We start from the raw sequence: 18,160 nt of genomic DNA on the forward strand, positions 1-18,160 counted from the left end.
TTCCAGCACGCCGGTGTGCTGTACCGGTGACGAATTGGCCACGTTCTGTTTACGTGACAAACTGGCTGCGCTGGGCGGTGGCGGGTTTAACAGCGCATTTGTATGCACACAATCTAACCCAGAAAACCTGTATTATGGATGATATTGGTTGTGAAAGCCTATTGCGTGTTAAACCAAGCTGGTTGTTGTTGCTGCTGCTGCTGCTGCTGCAATCGCTTGGCGGAATGCCACTGCAACCTTGCCGTGGAATGGTAAAAGTCCGATAGGGTTTTACTCCACCGACAGCACGCACTCGGTAGGTGCTCAAGTCGTAAAACTTAATTGGGTAACGTTTTGTGACTCACAATAACAAAAAGCTTAGACAGGGCACTCTTCGATGCACCATACCGTGTCAACCCACGTGGCTTACTCCGTATTTTAGGTCCATATGACGTCGAGACGTTTCAATACGGGCAACAACAAAAAAAATTCTAGTTCTTAGCTCTTTCGGTAAAGTCACGTTGAAGGGAAACAATAAAATAATACAATATATAAAGCAATAATTTTTATTGCTTGTATATATTTTATTATTTTATTGTTTCCCTTCAAAGTGACTTTACCGAAAGAGCTAAGAATATGAATTACTGCAGTCACGAAAGCTTTAAATCAAAATTTAAAATTCTAGTTGTTTGTGTTTCTCCCTTGCGACTTTGTCGGAGGAACGTTGATATTTATAAGGGGCACGGGGTGAAGAATCAGGTCTGAATTGGTATGTAATAAGGTAAGGCACTGATAAGGTGTTGACAGGTATGATATAGACAGAGACCCATAGAGATCAAAAGAGACCAAAAGAGAAACATAGAGACCCATAGAGATAGATGGAGACACACAGAGACACATAGAGACCGATAGAGATACATAGAGACCCATAAAGATAGGTGGAAACAGAGATACATAGAGACCGATAGAGATACATAGAGACCAATAGCGATACATAGACACAACATACCTGTCAACCAATACGATTTACCCCGTATTCATATTTTTCATACTTTGATACTGGCAAAAAGGGATCCCATGATATAGCTACTCACCCCGAGCTAAACATGTGTAGTGGGTTCGAATTAGGTGCACACACACACACACAGCTTGGAGGCAACACTATTTATTAGAACGGCAAGCAATATAACACTGTCCATAAGGTGGTGACCACCTTCCTCAAATCACTAACACTCTGGAACACTGCACAGCGTGACCCAGGCAGGCAAACGGGCTGCCTGGTCCCCGACGACGACCCAGGGACTTGAGGACCGACCATGTCGTCTTCACTTCGGGGTTGAACAGCCTCGCTCCGCGTTCACACCACGCTGATCACCAGGCCACGCCTCCCTTCCCCCCCCCCCCACCTCTGGGAAGGTCCGGGTCCTCCACCACGTGACCCCCCCCCCAGCCACCCCCTTGGGGCCCCCAGCCCTCGTACGGGCCGACACAGTCGTGACGTCCTGCGTCACGACACATGCAATAATACGCGTGCATTGTCCTTGTGCTGTTCGCCTTTTCGCCGTTCTCTGGCCTGACACTGGTGGTGAGACTTAGGCGCTCAAGAAGGCTGCTGTCTCCGGTGTAGGCCAATCAGTTTCACAGACAACGCCCATGTATTATCCGAGCCATGTTTGTTTGCATGTTCACCACAAGTACGGTGTGTGGTTAATGCAGCGCTTGATTCCTTGCCAAAGGTTTATTTTTGGTGTCTAAACATCGTAACGCAACTCCTGATTTTATTGCCAGAAATGGTAAAGCACCGATTATGATTTTTGTCATGATTTGGCTGTGTTCGGGTGGTGGTAGTGGCCGCTTTAATGACAAAACGTTGATATTTACGCAATATAACCCCTAAATCAACCCCCTCCCACTGTATTATGGACAACATTGGTTGCGAAAGCCCCTGCCGCTATATATTCCCGCTCACGGCCACCGTGAGCGGGAATATATAGCGGTCACCTGTAGCGCTCATGAGTGTACCCCTAGGTGGACTCGGCCTCAAATGAGTACCCGGCTGCGGTGCGTGGACAACGCCGGTCTCGAAAGCCCTGCCACCACTCCCCACCGCTGCCACCACGACCATACTTTGAACCGTCTCTCGCTTGTTTTTCCTTCCTGCACGCGCTCGCTCGCTCGCTCCCTCCCAGGGCTTCCGCTGACCAAGTCCGACATGTCGCGGCGCCCACCTCTGTCAGCGCGCGGAACGACACCGAGCCACCGGCGGTGCCCTTGAGCAAGGCGAGGTAATTGAAATTTGAGACGACGATTCTCCCCCCCCCACGCCCGCCCGCCCGCCCGGCCACCCATGTAGCCTTCAACGGGCTGCTGGGGTCACGTGCTGTTCGGTAGCAAGTGAACTAAGAATGTAAACTGTCACATGAGCTGCTATGTGCGTCTTTTTACGTAGCTTCACCGAAGTGGTTTATTGTCGCCGTGTGGAAATTTACAGCAGCCAAATACTCAAAGTTAAACTACACTAAAAACTTGACTTGAAGCTTTCGTGACTGCAGGAATTCATACGCTTTAGGTCTTGCGGTAAAGTCACGTAGGTAGGTTTAAAGTGAATAAAAACATTTAAAAAACGACGACGTTTTGATCGCAGCACAAGCGGTCGTCATCGGGAAAAGGGCGGTTAGCTTTCTAAAGACAACTGTTTATAAAAGTTTGAAATGACCCTAGCCCAAATGTCACAAGCCAATGTTCATGTAAGTGGTGGTCAGCGACTGTGGCGGTGGTGGGTTTTCCACCAATGAAAGGGCTGCCAGGTAATAATTTGCATGTTAACTCAATGATTTTTATTTTTTACCAGGTAAGGCCCCACTTAGCTATGTAGCTCTTTTTCAGAAGGGACCTGGCCATCACGAATAATAGCTCAACTAAGTGGCGTCTCATCATCATCATCGTCGTGTGGAAATATATAGCAGCAGCCAAATAACACGTGATGTTGATTCTAAATGTGGAGGGTAATACCGGAGGATCCGAAGAAAAATCCACGCGGCCACGGGGAGAGAGAGACGCAAACTCCAAATATACAGCAGCAGGCGTCAGGGTCGGGATCGAACCCACGACCTCCTGTAGACCAGGCGAGATAGTTAACATCTCCTAGCCACCGTGATGATGAGAGAGACACGCAAACTCCAAATATACAGCAGCAGGCGTCAGGGTCGGGATCGAACCCACGACCTCCTGTACACCAGGCGAGGTAGTTAACATCTCCAAGCCACCGTGTATCTAGACCTATGAAGGCTGGCATGGCACACGGGGGAGTGGGTGGCCAGCAACTACGCCTGGCCGCCTTTGTCTCCCCAGTGGCGATGTTTACACACCGCACCAGGTACCCATTTGAGACCGACTCGACCTAGGGGAGGCCCAGGACCGGTTCAGATCATTGTCACTAGTGGTGGTCGTGGGGAAAAGTGGCGCAGTGGTTAGCGCACTGCGCTATAAGCCGGGCGACCCGAGTTCGATTCCCGCTCACAGCCAACACCGGCGACGATTATCTTAAGTGGTCATGGGCCTCCCCCTAGGTCGACTCGGCCTCAAATGAGTACCTGGTGTGGTGTGTAAACATCGCCATTGGGGAGACAAAGGCGGCCGGGCGTGATTGCTGGCCGCCCGTCCCCTCGTGTGCCACTGTGCCGGCCTTCATAGGTGCTGCACGCTAACGTTGAGGCTACACGGGGGATCTTTGTCTTTCATTTTTTGGCGGTTGTCAGCGGGCGGGTGGAATGAGGCCAGTGATTGATGCCGGATCTGTACCCGATCTCTGGTTGTGGCTTTGCTCTCCAACACACCGGTGTGCTATACTAGTGTAGTGCATTCAAGGAGAGCAGAGACGGCTTGCAGAGGCAACACGTTTATTCAAATAATAACGGTAACAATTCCTAACACAAAGGGGTAGCGGCCCCTCCACCCAATACCTAGGGAGGTATAGCCTCCAGGCTAGTGTGTCCTATCAACTGGGCTCCGGCTAAGGGGCCCTAGGGGAGGCTATACGACCCGACCCAGCCAAGGTCCTCGGGTCCCAACCACTGGTCCACTCAGTCCCGGCCCTTAGAAGGACGTCGGGTCTGGGGGTCCCAGGGTCCTAGCCGAAGCAGGTCTTCAGTCTTCAGCTTGACGATGACTGCCGGACCCGTCTAGAGGTCCGGCTTTTATACCCGTTTCAGGGTGTTTCCGCCCCTAGCCACGCCTCCCTTCTGGAACTCTCTAGGGGGCTCTGGAATATCCCCCCAGCTCCTCTCTTGGGGCCTGGGGAGCCCTATTGGCCCAACAAGCCAACTCATCTCACCCACTCGCTATACCACCCCCCTATTGACACATGCCTACTACTACAGATAAGGATGAATGGGAAATATACATTGCCCAACCATGCTACCACACTAGTAAGGGATTGGCATGTTCTGTTATACGTGACAAACACTTACTAATTGTGTCGGGTGGTGGCGGGTTTAACGACACTTTTATATACAGGGTGCTTCAAAAATGTTTTAACACTGATATGGGACTATCGTTTTGAATGTAAAAAGAGCGGATAATACACTATAACATGACAACAAATGTGTGCTAATAGCGTCAGAAAGTCAAAGAGTCTCACCACTTGTTCGCCATCGTTGTCAACGCGTGCCTGGAATCTTCTCCAAGTGCTCTCCAGAGCCCCGGAGGCACGTTTCTCGCGGTATTGTTGTGAATTCTCTGAAGTGTTAACATTTTTTTTGAAGCACCCTGTTTTTACGCGACCTAACCCAACAAACCTGCATTATGGATGATATTTGGTCGCGAAAGTCTTCCACGTGTTAAACCCATCTCCGTCGTTTCCTCTTTTCCCAGACCGAAGGTGAAAGTCAAACTGAGCCCGCAGTGCCGGCAAACCTTGACGAGCATCGCCAGTGACCCTCCGCCAAAGACGTGAGAGCACATCGGTTCACAACACCCGGACGGGGTGGGTGGGTGGGTGGAGTGGGTTTGAGTTGTGGTAGTCAATTGAGCTTTAGGCCAACTTTGGCAGGCTGGGTGCTCCGTGATCCCCGTGGGGGCCGCGGGTTCCACGCCGGTGTCAGCGCAGTGGGACGTTAAGCGCTCAGCCACGCTCACCGGGTGAGCGACGGGTGGCAGCGCCGCTCGGATCGCTCACCGGGTGAGCGACGGGTGGCAGCGCCGCTCGGATCGCTCACCGGGTGAGCGACGGGTGGCAGCGCCGCTCGGCCACGCTCACCCGGGGCAGCGGCACTTGAAGGGTCACGGCAAGGTGACCGACTTTCGCTGAGCGACCGGGGAGTGGCCCACTTTGTTCAGCGGCTCGCCAGCCACAAGGCGGCCGCCAACGCCGCTGCCGGGGCGGGTCGCGCGACCGGAAATTTGCGCGCGGCGATGGGTCGACTCATTCAAGGCGGCGAATAAGGCGCCCGTGGCCGTAATGAAACGACGCGACAATGCTAGGTTTGCTCCGTGCAAATGCAGCAGCTCACCACAGCATAAGGAGCAAACAACAGCAATGGAGATGGCAGTTGGTGCAGCGAACCAAGAATGAGGAAGGAACGCTGTGGGAGTCACTGCGAAACATTCCATTCGAATAGGATGACTATGCAGGAGAAGTTAAGTGTCAAACGGCTGGGTTCCCGGTCAAACGAAAAATCGACATAACCAGCTCTCAGGCGACCAGGGAAAGAGCATGCCGTGAGGATGTTTAGCCAGAGCTGGTACGCCAGAAAGACCTGGCTCTGGTATATGCACAGCATAATGTACTTTTCTGTTCCACTTGACCTCGGCTAAAATTTGCCGAGTTGTGTGAGCTGATCTCGAATTGCTCTTTGGGCGTTTTGGCAGAGTCAAAGGGGTTTGTGTGGTGTGTGGATGTGAGGGGTCATGGGAACAGCATTGCTTCGTTGTGCCGTTCCGTACGAGCGTCCCACCGTTGGCAGGCGAGAGAGTGATAGTTTTAACTTTCACGGCAATGCCGATAACGCGACGGGCTCTGTTTTGTCCTTCGTTGGGACACCGTCTATTCGGAGGTCACTCATAAACCAGCCCCACCTGCAGTGGCAACGTCGCGGGGCCGCCGCTGGTCAACAAGTCAACATGTCAAGGGTTCAAGAGGTCAACATGTCAACAGGTCAACATGTCAACAGACCAACAGGTCAACATGTCAACGTGTCAACGGGTCAACAGGTCAACATGTCAACATGCCAACAGGTCAACATGTCAACAGGTCAACAACAGTCTCCATGGACGCGGGGAGGGGGGTGGTGGTGGTGGTGGTGGTGACCCCGCTCTGTCTCCTGCCTTAGGTTCAACGAGCAGTCGGTGGTGGAGAAGATCCTGAAGGTTCGCGATTGTCCCTGGCTCGAGAACCGCACAGAGATCGACGCCTTCCGGTAAGGCGTTTCACTCCCGGCACGCACAATGGCGGAGTCGGTGGGGGTTCTGGTGTGGCCTGCCCTCACGGCGCCCGGCCACATTTGTATCCCCCCCCCCCCCCTAAGGATACTCGCGGTTCTGCTGATCGCGATCAGCTGCGTTGGTGGCCGCGGGCATGGGGGGTGGGAGGGGGTCGCCGGGTTCGCAGCGCGGGGTCGCTGACCACTCCCCACGTGAGACGCACGACACACGGACAAAGATCCCCCGTGTAGCCTGCAACAGACTGCCAGGGCAAAGTGAGGTTAGCGAGCAGGGCCTACGAAGGCCGGCAAGGCGCCGCGCGCCACCTTTGTCTCCCCAGCGACGACGATGGTCACGCGCACCACACCGGGGATTCTCATTTGAGGCCGAGCCGACCTAGGGGAGGGCTCACGGATCGGCTCAGGCAAGATGTTGCCGGCGACGGGCGGGGGTGGGGGGTGTGGGGGAGAAGGGGGGGGTTTGGTGGGGGGGGGGGCGCAGACACCGGGGGGGACACGGAGAGTGGAACTCGGGCAGGCAGGGGGGTGTGGGGGGGCGGGCAGGTGGGGGTGGGGGGTGAGGGGGGTTTGGGGGCAGGGGATGGAGGGTGGAGGGGGCAGGGGGTGCAGTGGGGGGCAGACACTGGGGGGGGGACACGGGGGAGTCGCGGCTTTCATTTTGATTGGTTGAGACCGCACCAGGATGACGACTCCTTTGGATTTGGAGTCGCATGTAGGAATCCGGTGAGCTGTGAAGCTCTTCGTTTTTTTTGTTTCATTGACACGCACGGAACGGAGCGTTCGGCAATGGGTGGGCTGGAAGAGTTGCGACCGAGTGAGCCGGTAGTAGGTGCATCGGGTAGACAGATAGACAGATATCGGATAGACAGATAGATAGCGGATGAACAGATAGCAGATAGACAAATCGATCGATAGCAGATAGACAGATCGATAGATAGCGGATAGATAGACAGATAGATAGCAAATTAACAGATCGATAGATATCAGATAGACAGATAGATAGTGGATAGACAGATCGATAGATAGCAAATAGACATATCGATAGATAGCCAATAGGTAGATCGATAGATAGCGGATAGACAGATATATAGATAGCAGATAGACAGATCAATAGATAGCCGATAGACAGATAGATAGATAAATAGTGGATAGACAGAGATATATATTGCGGATAGATATCAAAAAGACAGAAAGATAGATATGAGATAGACAGATGGATATCAAATACACAGATATATAGATATCAGATAGAGAGAGAGAGAGCTAGATACATATCAGATAGATAGATAGATTTCAGAAAGACAGATATATACTCTCTGGTTCTTTCAGTAAAGTCACGTAGATAGAAAAAATAATAAAAGAAACACGACATTTCGGTCGCAACACAAGCGTCCATCATCACTCAGAGTAAGCGCAGGTGATAATGACGGACGCTTGTGTTGTGACCGGGACGTCGTGTTTCTTTTATTATGTTTTCTATTAACGTCACTTTACCAAAAGAACCAGAGAGTATGGATTCCTGCAGTTATGAAAGCTTCGCATCAAGACCAGACAGATAGATTTTAAAAGGCGCAGTCCTGCAAATGGCTCCTTTCATATCGCGACTGACGGAGGAGCTGCAAGAGAAACCCGAAGCTCCATCCGCGCTGATCACGCTGCTCAATGCGAGCTATTACTACTGATACTATTCTAGTGGGTACAGACGGAGACTCAGGCTTAACGTTGGAGGCAACACATTTATTAATTCAACACTATAACTCAAAGGGGTTAACTGCCCCTTTACCAGATAACCTAGGGTGGTAGACCACCAGGCTAGCGACTCGAACACTCAGAGTAAGCTATCACGGTCTGGACCACAACTCGGTTCCGGGTCCTGGAGTGGTAGATCCTCTTCCGGCATAGAACGTAGGTTTCTTCATGAAGACAACAGCCGCCTGTCCCACTGGGGACACGGCTTTTTATCCTGTGTGGCGGGGCTCGCTCCGCCCCTAGCCACGACCCCCTTCTCGAACTCTCGAGGAGGTTCTCCACCGGACACGTGGTCCCCCCCCAGCCCCCCCCCTTTGGGGGTCCCCGGGTAGACACCACCGGTCACGTGTCCTCAGGGTTCAACCAGAGTGGCATGGCCCCCCCCGCAACCCCGTTCCGAGGCTGGCACTCTCGCCCCCTATCCTGTAGGGGCTGGCACTGCGCGTCGAGCGCGGTGCCATTACCTGATTGTTGTTCAGTGCTGCCCGGCCCCCGCTAGGGCTGGTACTGCATCCCCAATGAGCGGTGTCTGTGGTAGCAGTACGTTGTATGTCGTGCCTTTCCTAGGCTGGCCACACACAGCGACATGCATCGATGTCGCTACACTATTACTAATACTATTACTACTAACACTACTACTAATGCTATTACTTCTGATACTATTGCTACTAATACTATTGCATCTAATACTATTACTGCTATATATATTGTTGGTTCTTTCGGTAAAGTCACGTTGAAGGGAAACAATAAAATAATGAAATTTATAATAAATATATATTATTTTATTGTTTCCCTTCAACGTTACTTTACCGAAAGAACCAGGAATATGAATCACTGCAGTCACGAAAGCTTTAAATCACTATTACTACTAATACTATTACTACTAATAATACGATTACTACTACTAATACTATTACTACTAATGCTATTACGTCTGATACTATTACTACTAATACTATTACGACTAACACTATTACTACTATTAATACTACTAATATTATTACTACTAATATTATTACTACTAATAATACGAGTACTACTCCTAATACTATTACTACTAATACTATTACTACTACTTCTAATACTATTCATATTAATACTCTCTTACCCGCGTCGCCCTCACACTGTTCAGTGAGACCCCACTGAACTACTCTGTAGGTCTTTTTCAGAAGCCACGTGGCCATCACAAATGATAGCTCAACCAAGTGGACTTATCGCCATCATCACCGTGTGGAAATTTTATATCAGCCAAATACCCTAAATGAATGGGTGGATGGTGGGTGGGTGTGTGGGTAGGTGATGGTTGGTTGGTGGTGGGTGGGTGGGTGGGTTTTTAGTTGGTGAGTGAGTGAGTGGGTGGTGGGTTGGTGGTGGGTAGGTGGTGGGTGGTAGATGGTTGGTGGGTGGGTGGAAAGTTGGTGGGTGGTGGTAGTTGGTCGTTGGTGATGGGTGGGAGTTTGTGGGTGGGTGGTTGATGGGCGGGTGAGTGGGTGGGTGGGTGGGTGGTTGGTTAGCGGGTTGGTGGGTGGTTGGTGAGCGGGTGAGTGGGTGGGTGGTGGCTGCGTCAGTGGCTTTCCGTTTTTTTAAAGCCCTACCTCGAGCTTGTACTATTTTTATGTTACCAGGTGTAAGACCCCCAACTGAGCTACGTAGCTATTTTTCAGACGCGACCTGGCATCCGCAAATCATATCTCACCGAAGTGGGTTAATCATCATCGTGTGGCAATCTATGGCAGCCAAATACTCTAAACGCGTGATGTTGATTCTAAATGTGGAGGGCAAAACCAGAGGCCCCGGAGAAGAATCCACGCAACCATGGGGGAGAGAGAGACACCGCAAACTGCAAATGTACAGCAGCAAGCGCCACGGTCGGGTTTGAAACTACGACTCTTTGCATCCCAGGCGAGGGAGTTAATATCTCGCCACCATGGCATACACTGGTGGGACAAGTCCACGAAGAAGGCTGCTGTCTCTGGCAAAGGCGGGTGAGTTTAAAAAACAAGGCATGTATTATCCGAGTATGTTTGTTCGCATGGTTTGCCACAATTACGTGTGCTTAATGCAGACTCGATGCCTTGCGATAGGTGTATCTATTTAATGTTTGAACATCTTAACACCTCTCCTGTTTAATTGCCAGAAAAGGAGTGAATCGTATTATCTTATTTTTATTCATCATTTTGATACTGGCAAAAAATGTCCAATCGATACAACTGCCTAACCCAAGCTGGTCACCACATCATCGTTGTCGCACGGCGCTTTCAGATGCACTTCTGCGGCCGTCTGGAACGCTCCTTCCTTACCGATATTAGGAAGACACTGGGAGCTGTGCTGCACTTTGAAATCATCATCTAGATTGACAAATCTAATATCTTTAGAACTGCTTTTTATTGTGTTTAGTTTGTTGTCATTCCCCCCGCATATCCGATACGCACGTTTGGCTATGCACGGTGTAAAAATAGTTCAACATACTTACACGTACATACACTAACTACAACACTACTTTCCAGTACACTATACATTACACTATACGCTACACTACTATACACTACACAATACACTACACTATACACTACTATACACTACACTATACACTACACCACTATAAAAAAAAACTTGAATTGGTGCTTTCGTGACTGCATTAATAACTCTTTCGTTCTTTCGGTAAAGTCACGTAGAAAGAGAAAATAAAAAAATAAATAATAGCACACGACGTTTCGATTGCAACACAATCATCATCAGGTACAAATGAAAGACAAATGCAAGATAAAACAAACCTAGTTACCACTATACTACTATACTACATTGAAAACTGATTTCTTTAGAACTTCTTGTTGTGTTTAGTTTGTTGTCCTTCCCCCCCCCCCCACCCCCCCGAGCACCTCCGCTAAGCAACGTTCGTCTACGTACAGCGCGAAAGAAGTTCAACGTTACATACGTATCAGATACTTTTTATCCCAGCAAATGGAGTGACGAAGATGGATGAATTACAACAACGACAATAGCAATATTAATAAGTGGGTTTGTTTGGTCCCTGGCAGCCCGAGGCGATTTCGTAATGCGTGGTGCCAACGCAGCTGCGTCCTGCGTCACAGCGAGTCCGCTGGGTTTGTAGGCCCGCGTGTGTCTGTGTGCAGCCGTGTGTATCCGTGTGCGTCCGTGTATGACCGCGTGTGTCCACGTGTGTGCGTGTGTGCCTGCGTGTGACTATGTGTGTCTGCGTGTGTCCACTTGTGTCCGCTTTTCCCCTCGGGACATTTGTAGCCACCACAGCAATTAATGGGGGCTCTGGACAGGTGCGAGGGGCTGATAACCCCTCCACCTTCAATAAATTACCACTAAACCACGTCTAAGATATCTAATTAATAAGCTTGTGCCGGAGGCCCCGAGGGAACAGGCGTCTATGACGTCTCCTGGCCAAACCCCATTTGGCGGAGCCAGGAGATTGAATCTTTACCCTCGGGGCTCCTCCAGAAATAACAAAAAGCCACTACGGATGGCCACGTGGAATGTTCGAACGCTCACTGCGGAGGAGAGGCTGCTACTCCTCTGTTGGGAGCTGGACCGGTACCGCCTGGATCTCTGTGGCATTCAGGAGGTCCGGTGGACCGGCTCTGGCTCTTGCCACTATGAGGGGTGGACAGTCCTCTACTCGGGGCAGGAGACTAGTAAACAACAGGGAGTGGCTCGTCTTCTGAACAAAAGAATGAAGGGGTCGTGGGAGCGTGGCGGTGAGGTGTGGGAAGCTGTAAGCCCCAGGCTACTTTGGGCTTGCCTTCCCATCAACCATAGGCGAGGAGTGGTGGACGTGGTTACTTATGCCCCCACCAAAGACGAACATCCGTGGAGGGATGCAGGCAAGGCTAATCAGTCAGACGCCTTCTACGACCTTCTGCCACAGGTGCTGGCTAAAGTGGCCCCTCGGGATAGATCATCTTGTTGGGTGACTTCAATCCCCGAGTTGGTCATGATGCTGGCACCTGGTCTGGAGTGATTGGAAGGCATGGGCCAGATCAGCAAGAAGATCTGCTGGACTACATAGTGACGGATCAGCAGATGCGGGCCCATGTCCTTGACACCAGGACCTACCATGGAGCTGATCTGCCCTCTGACCATCGACTTTCATCTGTAAGATGCGCCTGCCATTCTTCCACTCCGGTGGTGGGTGTACACCCAGGACCCCATTCCAACCTAAGGTGGCCTGGTCTCAGCTAGCGGATGAAAGTTGCAAGCGAGAATTTCATCATCGCTTGCGGATGGGGTTGGCATCGTCCCCCACTCCTCCAGATGTCGAGGGTAAATGGGCGAGGTTTAGGACTATGGCTCATGCAGCTGCAATGGCTGCTTTGGGTACGTGGTCCAGACATCCCCAGAGACCCTGGCTGACAAGAGGAGGTGTTCAGGATAGTTGAGAAAAAGCGACAGGCCCACTCTAATCGTCTACAGCATCCCACATCAGAGAATGAGGAGGCTTACCGCAGCCTTCGCTCGGAGGTTCGGAGAGCCGTGAGTCGCTGCAAGGATGGGTTGGTGGTCGCGGGTTGCTGTGGAGATGGAGTCTGCCTCAATGGCCCGCGATCACAAATGCCGCTCGCATGCTGTACTCACTCCGGCCCCCTAGAGAGGTTCCAGGTGCCCAGCAGCACTGACGTGATAGTGGCTGGCGCTAACAACCACAGTGACACCTTTGACGTCACTGCACTACCCCCTCCCCCTTTTATAAAGCACAGCCGACTCAGCTGTAAAACTCCCCCAATTTCAAAAGGGAGGGAGAATAAAACTCAGCAGAATCTCAGGTAACGCCCAGTCCCAGTCATCCCAGCATTAAACCCACCCAAGGGCTTTAAGTGCGGCAGAATTGAGCACTGCCAGTTCCTATGTGTGGACGACCATTTCCCAATCAGTGTGTCCACAAACCTGAAACCTTAAAATATAACGTCACTACACGTACATTGAGACCCACAGACTCACGTAGACCCGTAGACTCATACAGAGACCCACGGACTCCCATAGAGACCCATAAACTCACGCAGAAACCCACACATTCATAGAGACCGATAGACTTGCACAGAGACCCACAGACTCACGTAGATTGAAAACGAATTTGTTTAGAACCGCTGTTTGAATTTAGTTTGCTGTCCTTCCCCCGCACCTCCAATTAGCACGGTTGGCTACGTACGGTGCGGAAGAAGTCCAACATACACGTAGGTACAAATGCAGAATACCCTCCAAAACCATTACCCTCGTCACATGTTAATGGCTATGTGGGGGATCTTTTTTGTTCGCGTGTGGGTGAGTGTGCGTGTGTACTCGTGTACACACTCACGCTCACCCACGCGCGCATACGCGCACCCGCTCACAGGGTCGCCTACTTCTCCACCGCAGACCACACCCGGACGGGTTGCTCAGTCGGCATTCGGCCGACCACCACCACCACCACCGTACACCGCAGTGAAGTTTCCCATGGCAGCGCCGGTACTGGATCTCGGTTACAAATCCCCCTCCGCCGCACACCATACGGTGTTGAACTCCGGAGAGGCTGGCGCCATTATGAGCTCGCGTGCACGCGCCTCTCGCTCTTGCAAAAGCGCACGGTAGCTCCTACCACTATCATCGGTACCATTGCAACGATGATCGACGTCCAAACAGAACACGCGTGGCTTAAACAACAGTCGCCCGCAAACGCTCGCCCCTCGCGCAGCTGCTCGCCTGTCGTCGTCACGTGACCTCCCTTTGTCGTCACGTGGTGACCTCCCTGTGTCGTCACGTGGTGACCTCCCTGTGTCGTCACGTGGTGACCTCCCTGTGAGTCATCCTCGGTGCGCGCAGGGTGCCCTGTGATGCAGCGGCAGCAGCCGCCGATAGAACACTGACAAAGCAGTCGCGGACGACGGACGCGTCACGCGACGAGCGAGTCAGCGAGCGAGCGAGCGTTATTGCTGACCCCCCCCCCATCCCTCCCCCATGCTTTCTCGAAGGTTTTTGTTGTTGTTGCCAAAAATGATTTGTAACCAAAAGATAAAATAATCCTGAATGATTGACCGTGGTAAGACAATCGCAGCGCGCGCTTCCTCCCCCCTGGCCGCGGCTTGTCAGCGGAAGAGTTTTGGCTGATCGCCAAACCCCCGCTACTCTCGTGGTGGCAGTGGCGATGCTTTAATGGAGAGAAAGGGGGAGGTGGTCACGCGGCGCGACCTACGCCATTCGCCACTAGTTGGCGGTGACGTCATGACAGCACCAGTGACAGACTATCTGCACATAAAGGTCACGTGAAGTGTTGAACGCCCGATGACTGGAGGTCACGGGACAGATCCAGGTGCCATGGGTCGACTGACTGAGATGGCTGACAGATACACCATCTGTGCCCCTCGCCACGCTAAACGTACAGCATGCATCTTCTTTGGTTCTTTCGGTAAAGTCACGTAGAATGAGAATAAAATAATAAATTAATAAAATTAAATAACGCAATAAAATTCTCAAGACGTTTCGGCCACAACACAAGAAGGCCACTTGTGTTGTGGCCGAAACGTCGTGAGAATTGTATTGTGTTATTTTATTAATTTATTATTTTATTCTCATTCTACGTGACTTTACCGAAAGAACCAAAGAAGATTAATCCTTGCAGTCACGAAAACTTTAAATAGAAGTACAGCATGTATTTTGGCCGCCCGGCGCTTCGCTCGTTGTTGTGAGCATCGCTTCTCTGCCCTCCGTTACTGGTAAAAGTCATCGGCAAGTCCACTCAGCTCCACATTCTCCTGTACCGCATCAGCTCAACGGGCATGGCACATTGAGCCCCCTCTATCCGGCTATACAGAAGCTGCTTGGGCATGCGGTGGCTGGGAATGTGGGCTACATAGCCCAGTCAACGCCTGCCGGAGGAGCTCACCGATAGGAATGTGTCCAGATCTTTCATGGATATGTGAGCTCCTCACACAATCCAGCCTGGTTAAACCCAGGATGGATCGTGGGCAGGCCAGCAGCCTAATGTATCTTACTGGCGTAGATGTTCCATTAGGGGGGTCCACATTTTACAAGCTTAGAGAAGGGAGGGAATGACCGTGGCCGAGAAGACCCAAAGCTTCGTGTGGAGCGACAGACCAGGTACCTTCCACACAGCGTTACGCAGACAATGAAAAAATAATGCCACCCGACTGATTCGAAGTGAGACCTCTGCTTTCAAACCGGAAATAGTCATAAACACACTGCCCAGGTATGGAAAGCTCTCCACTCGCTCCACAATTTCTCCATCACCATAACATGGTTGACCAATCGGGAGCCATCTCTCGACCGCACTCGGGCATCGTTCAGCCTCCCAATGTATCTGTACCAGATGGAAATTCCTCCGGTACAGCCATGGAAAGCTTCTAGAACTACGTGGTCAAAGATTACGTTAAATCACGTAGGAGCCTGAGAACATCCACGTCGCACCCCAAGGTGAACAAGGAATGGCCCTGGGCACCCTGCCACGTAGCTTTACCCGGGCCTGCCCACCATCATGATGGCCCTTAATGATCGTGAGCAGAGAGTCGGGGGGGGACTCCCCCCGCGATTCTTATCGTTGGATACAAGAGGAATGCGGACACCAAAGCTCCAGAGGGCTTGGTGGACTTCGTCACGGGACAATGCGACACTGGCGATCCGTGGGGCACAGGAACCGATGCTATTGAGGCAAATGGCTCATCCAGCCGCTGTCGCATCTTCAAGGACCTGGTTTCTGCCGCAATTTGTCTGGAATTTCCCTACGTCCAGTTGACGGGGGCCGTCCCATCATTTTGTTGACAAGTTGGGCTACAGAGGGGGCTTGCTTTCTCTGTGTAATGTGACCACTGACGGAGGCGATCGAGGAACGGTTTTTTTTTAGGGTGCTGTTTTGTGTGTTGTTTGTGTCTGTGAACACAGTGGTACACGCTGGGCGTGTGTTCCAGGAGCAACGGCGTGAATTTGTTATGTTTTATTGAGTAAAAAATGAAGGACCTAAAAAATAAAACGACTTGGTGACCGATGCAAAGTGTCGAATAACAGAGGGTATTTATGCTTCTTTTGATCGTAAACAAGGAGGGAGGGGAGGGGGGAAGGGTGGGAGGGAGAGAAGGAGGGAGAGATGGGAGGGAGGGGGGAAGGGAGGGAGGGAGGGAGGAAGGGAGGGAGGGGAGGGAGGGGAGGGGAGGGAAGGGGGGAGGAAGGGAGGGAGGGAGGGGAGGGTGGGAGGGAGGGAAGGGAGGGGAGGGAGGGAGAGAGGGGAGGGAGGAGAGGGAGAATCGGTGTCAGGTGATTCAATCCACCGCCACTCTGTTATTCAATCCGAGTTCTATTATTAGACTCGGCTTCGTTCAGCAGACCTCGCGAGTGCCAGGGTTGCAGGGGAGATTTGTCGTCAAATATTTTTTAAAAGTTTAAAACAAAAAATACTTTCTTCCAGTTTGTCCTGTCGCTGGTTGATTGGATTTGTCAAACAAAAATCCTCGGGATTGCTTTACGCGCGAGAGACAAAATACAGAAAGGATGTGAATTCTCTGATGATGAATTTAGCTGATTATTATATCCCCCATGGCGACTCCCGTCATGGTTCTGTGCGTTGTTTACGACTGCAGAGGATTTGTGGAACTGGAACCCACGTCTCACAGGAAGGGCCCTAACCGATTAACATCTGCCAAATCACCAGCAGTGGAACAAGCAAAGCCTGCCTGCTGATGAGTCAGTGAATGATGAAACCGGCCCGTGCCTATAAGCATCTGGGCAGATCGCCAGCAGTGGCTCAAGCGAAGCCTGACTGCTGATGAGTCAGTGAATGAGGAAACCGGTGCTGAGTTTTGCTCCGTCTCCTCGGTTGGACGTTCACTCGGACCCATTCCATTCCTCGGCTGTCGCTTCGTTTTTAGTCCTGGAAATCGTGCGGCGTCATGGTGCCGAAATGTTGAGTACCTCGCCTGGTACACAGGAGGTCGTGGGTTCGATTCCAACCCCGATGCCTGCTGCTGTATATTTGGAGTTTGCGTGTCTCTCTCTCTCTCATCATCATCACGGTGGCTATGAGATGTTCACTACCTCGCCTGGTACACAGGAGGTCGTGGGTTTGATTCCAACCCCGATGCCTGCTGCTGTATATTTGAAGTTTGCGTGTCTCTCTCTCATCATCATCATAACGGTGGCTAGGAGATGTTAACTACCTCGCCTGTCATACAGAAGGTCGTGGGTTCGATCACGACCCTGACGCCTGCTGCTGTATATTTTGAGTTTGCGTGTCTCTCTCTCTCTCATCATCATCACGGTGGCTAGGAGATGTTAATTACCTCGCCTGGTACACAGGAGGTCGTGGTTCGATTCCAACCCCGATGCCTGCTGCTGTATATTTGGAGTTTGCGTTTTTCTCTCTCTCATCATCATCATCATAACGGTGGTTAGGAGATGTTAACTACCTCGCTTGGTACACAGGAGGTCGTGGTTCGATTCCAACCCTGATGCCCGCTGCTGTATATTTGGAGTTTGCGTGTCTCTCTCTCTCTCTCTCATCATCATCACGGTGGCTATGAGATGTTAACTACCTCGCCTGGTGTACAGGAGGTCGTGGGTTCTTTCCCAACCCTAACGCCTGCTGCTGTATATTTGTAGTTTGCGTGTCTCTCTCTCTCATCATCATCACGGTGGCTAGGAGATGTTAACTACCTCGCCTTGTATACAGGAGGTCGTGGGTTCGATCACGACCCTAACGCCTGCTGCTGTATATTTGTAGTTTGCGTGTCTCTCTCTCTCTCTCTCATCATCATCACGGTGGCTATGAGATGTTAACTACCTCGCCTGGCATACAGGAGGTCGTGGGTTCGATCACGACCCTAACGCCTGCTGCTGTATATTTGTAGTTTGCGTGTCTCTCTCTCTCTCTCATCATCATCACGGTGGCTATGAGATGTTAACTACCTCGCCTGGCATACAGGAGGTCGTGGGTTCGATCACGACCCTAACGCCTGCTGCTGTATATTTGTAGTTTGCGTGTC

The 18,160-nt window shown here is 51.4% G+C and overlaps 1 protein-coding gene across 1 annotated transcript in view; it reads left to right on the forward strand.

The window, feature by feature from the left end:
• The window catches only part of LOC116955524 (alpha-N-acetylneuraminide alpha-2,8-sialyltransferase-like), a 160,739-nt gene that overhangs the window by 124,129 nt on the left and 18,450 nt on the right, over positions 1 to 18,160 (forward strand). The window contains exons 4-6 of the mRNA XM_032976657.2: positions 2,169 to 2,264; positions 4,852 to 4,929; positions 6,309 to 6,395. Coding sequence (XP_032832548.2) covers positions 2,169 to 2,264; positions 4,852 to 4,929; positions 6,309 to 6,395 — 261 coding nt within the window. The remainder of the gene's footprint in view (positions 1 to 2,168; positions 2,265 to 4,851; positions 4,930 to 6,308; positions 6,396 to 18,160) is intronic.

Source organism: Petromyzon marinus, chromosome 60 (genome assembly GCF_048934315.1).
Source record: "Petromyzon marinus isolate PM22_M1 ecotype Great Lakes invasive population chromosome 60, UKy_Petmar_22M1.pri1.0, whole genome shotgun sequence".
Classification (NCBI taxonomy): Eukaryota; Metazoa; Chordata; class Hyperoartia; order Petromyzontiformes; family Petromyzontidae; genus Petromyzon; species Petromyzon marinus.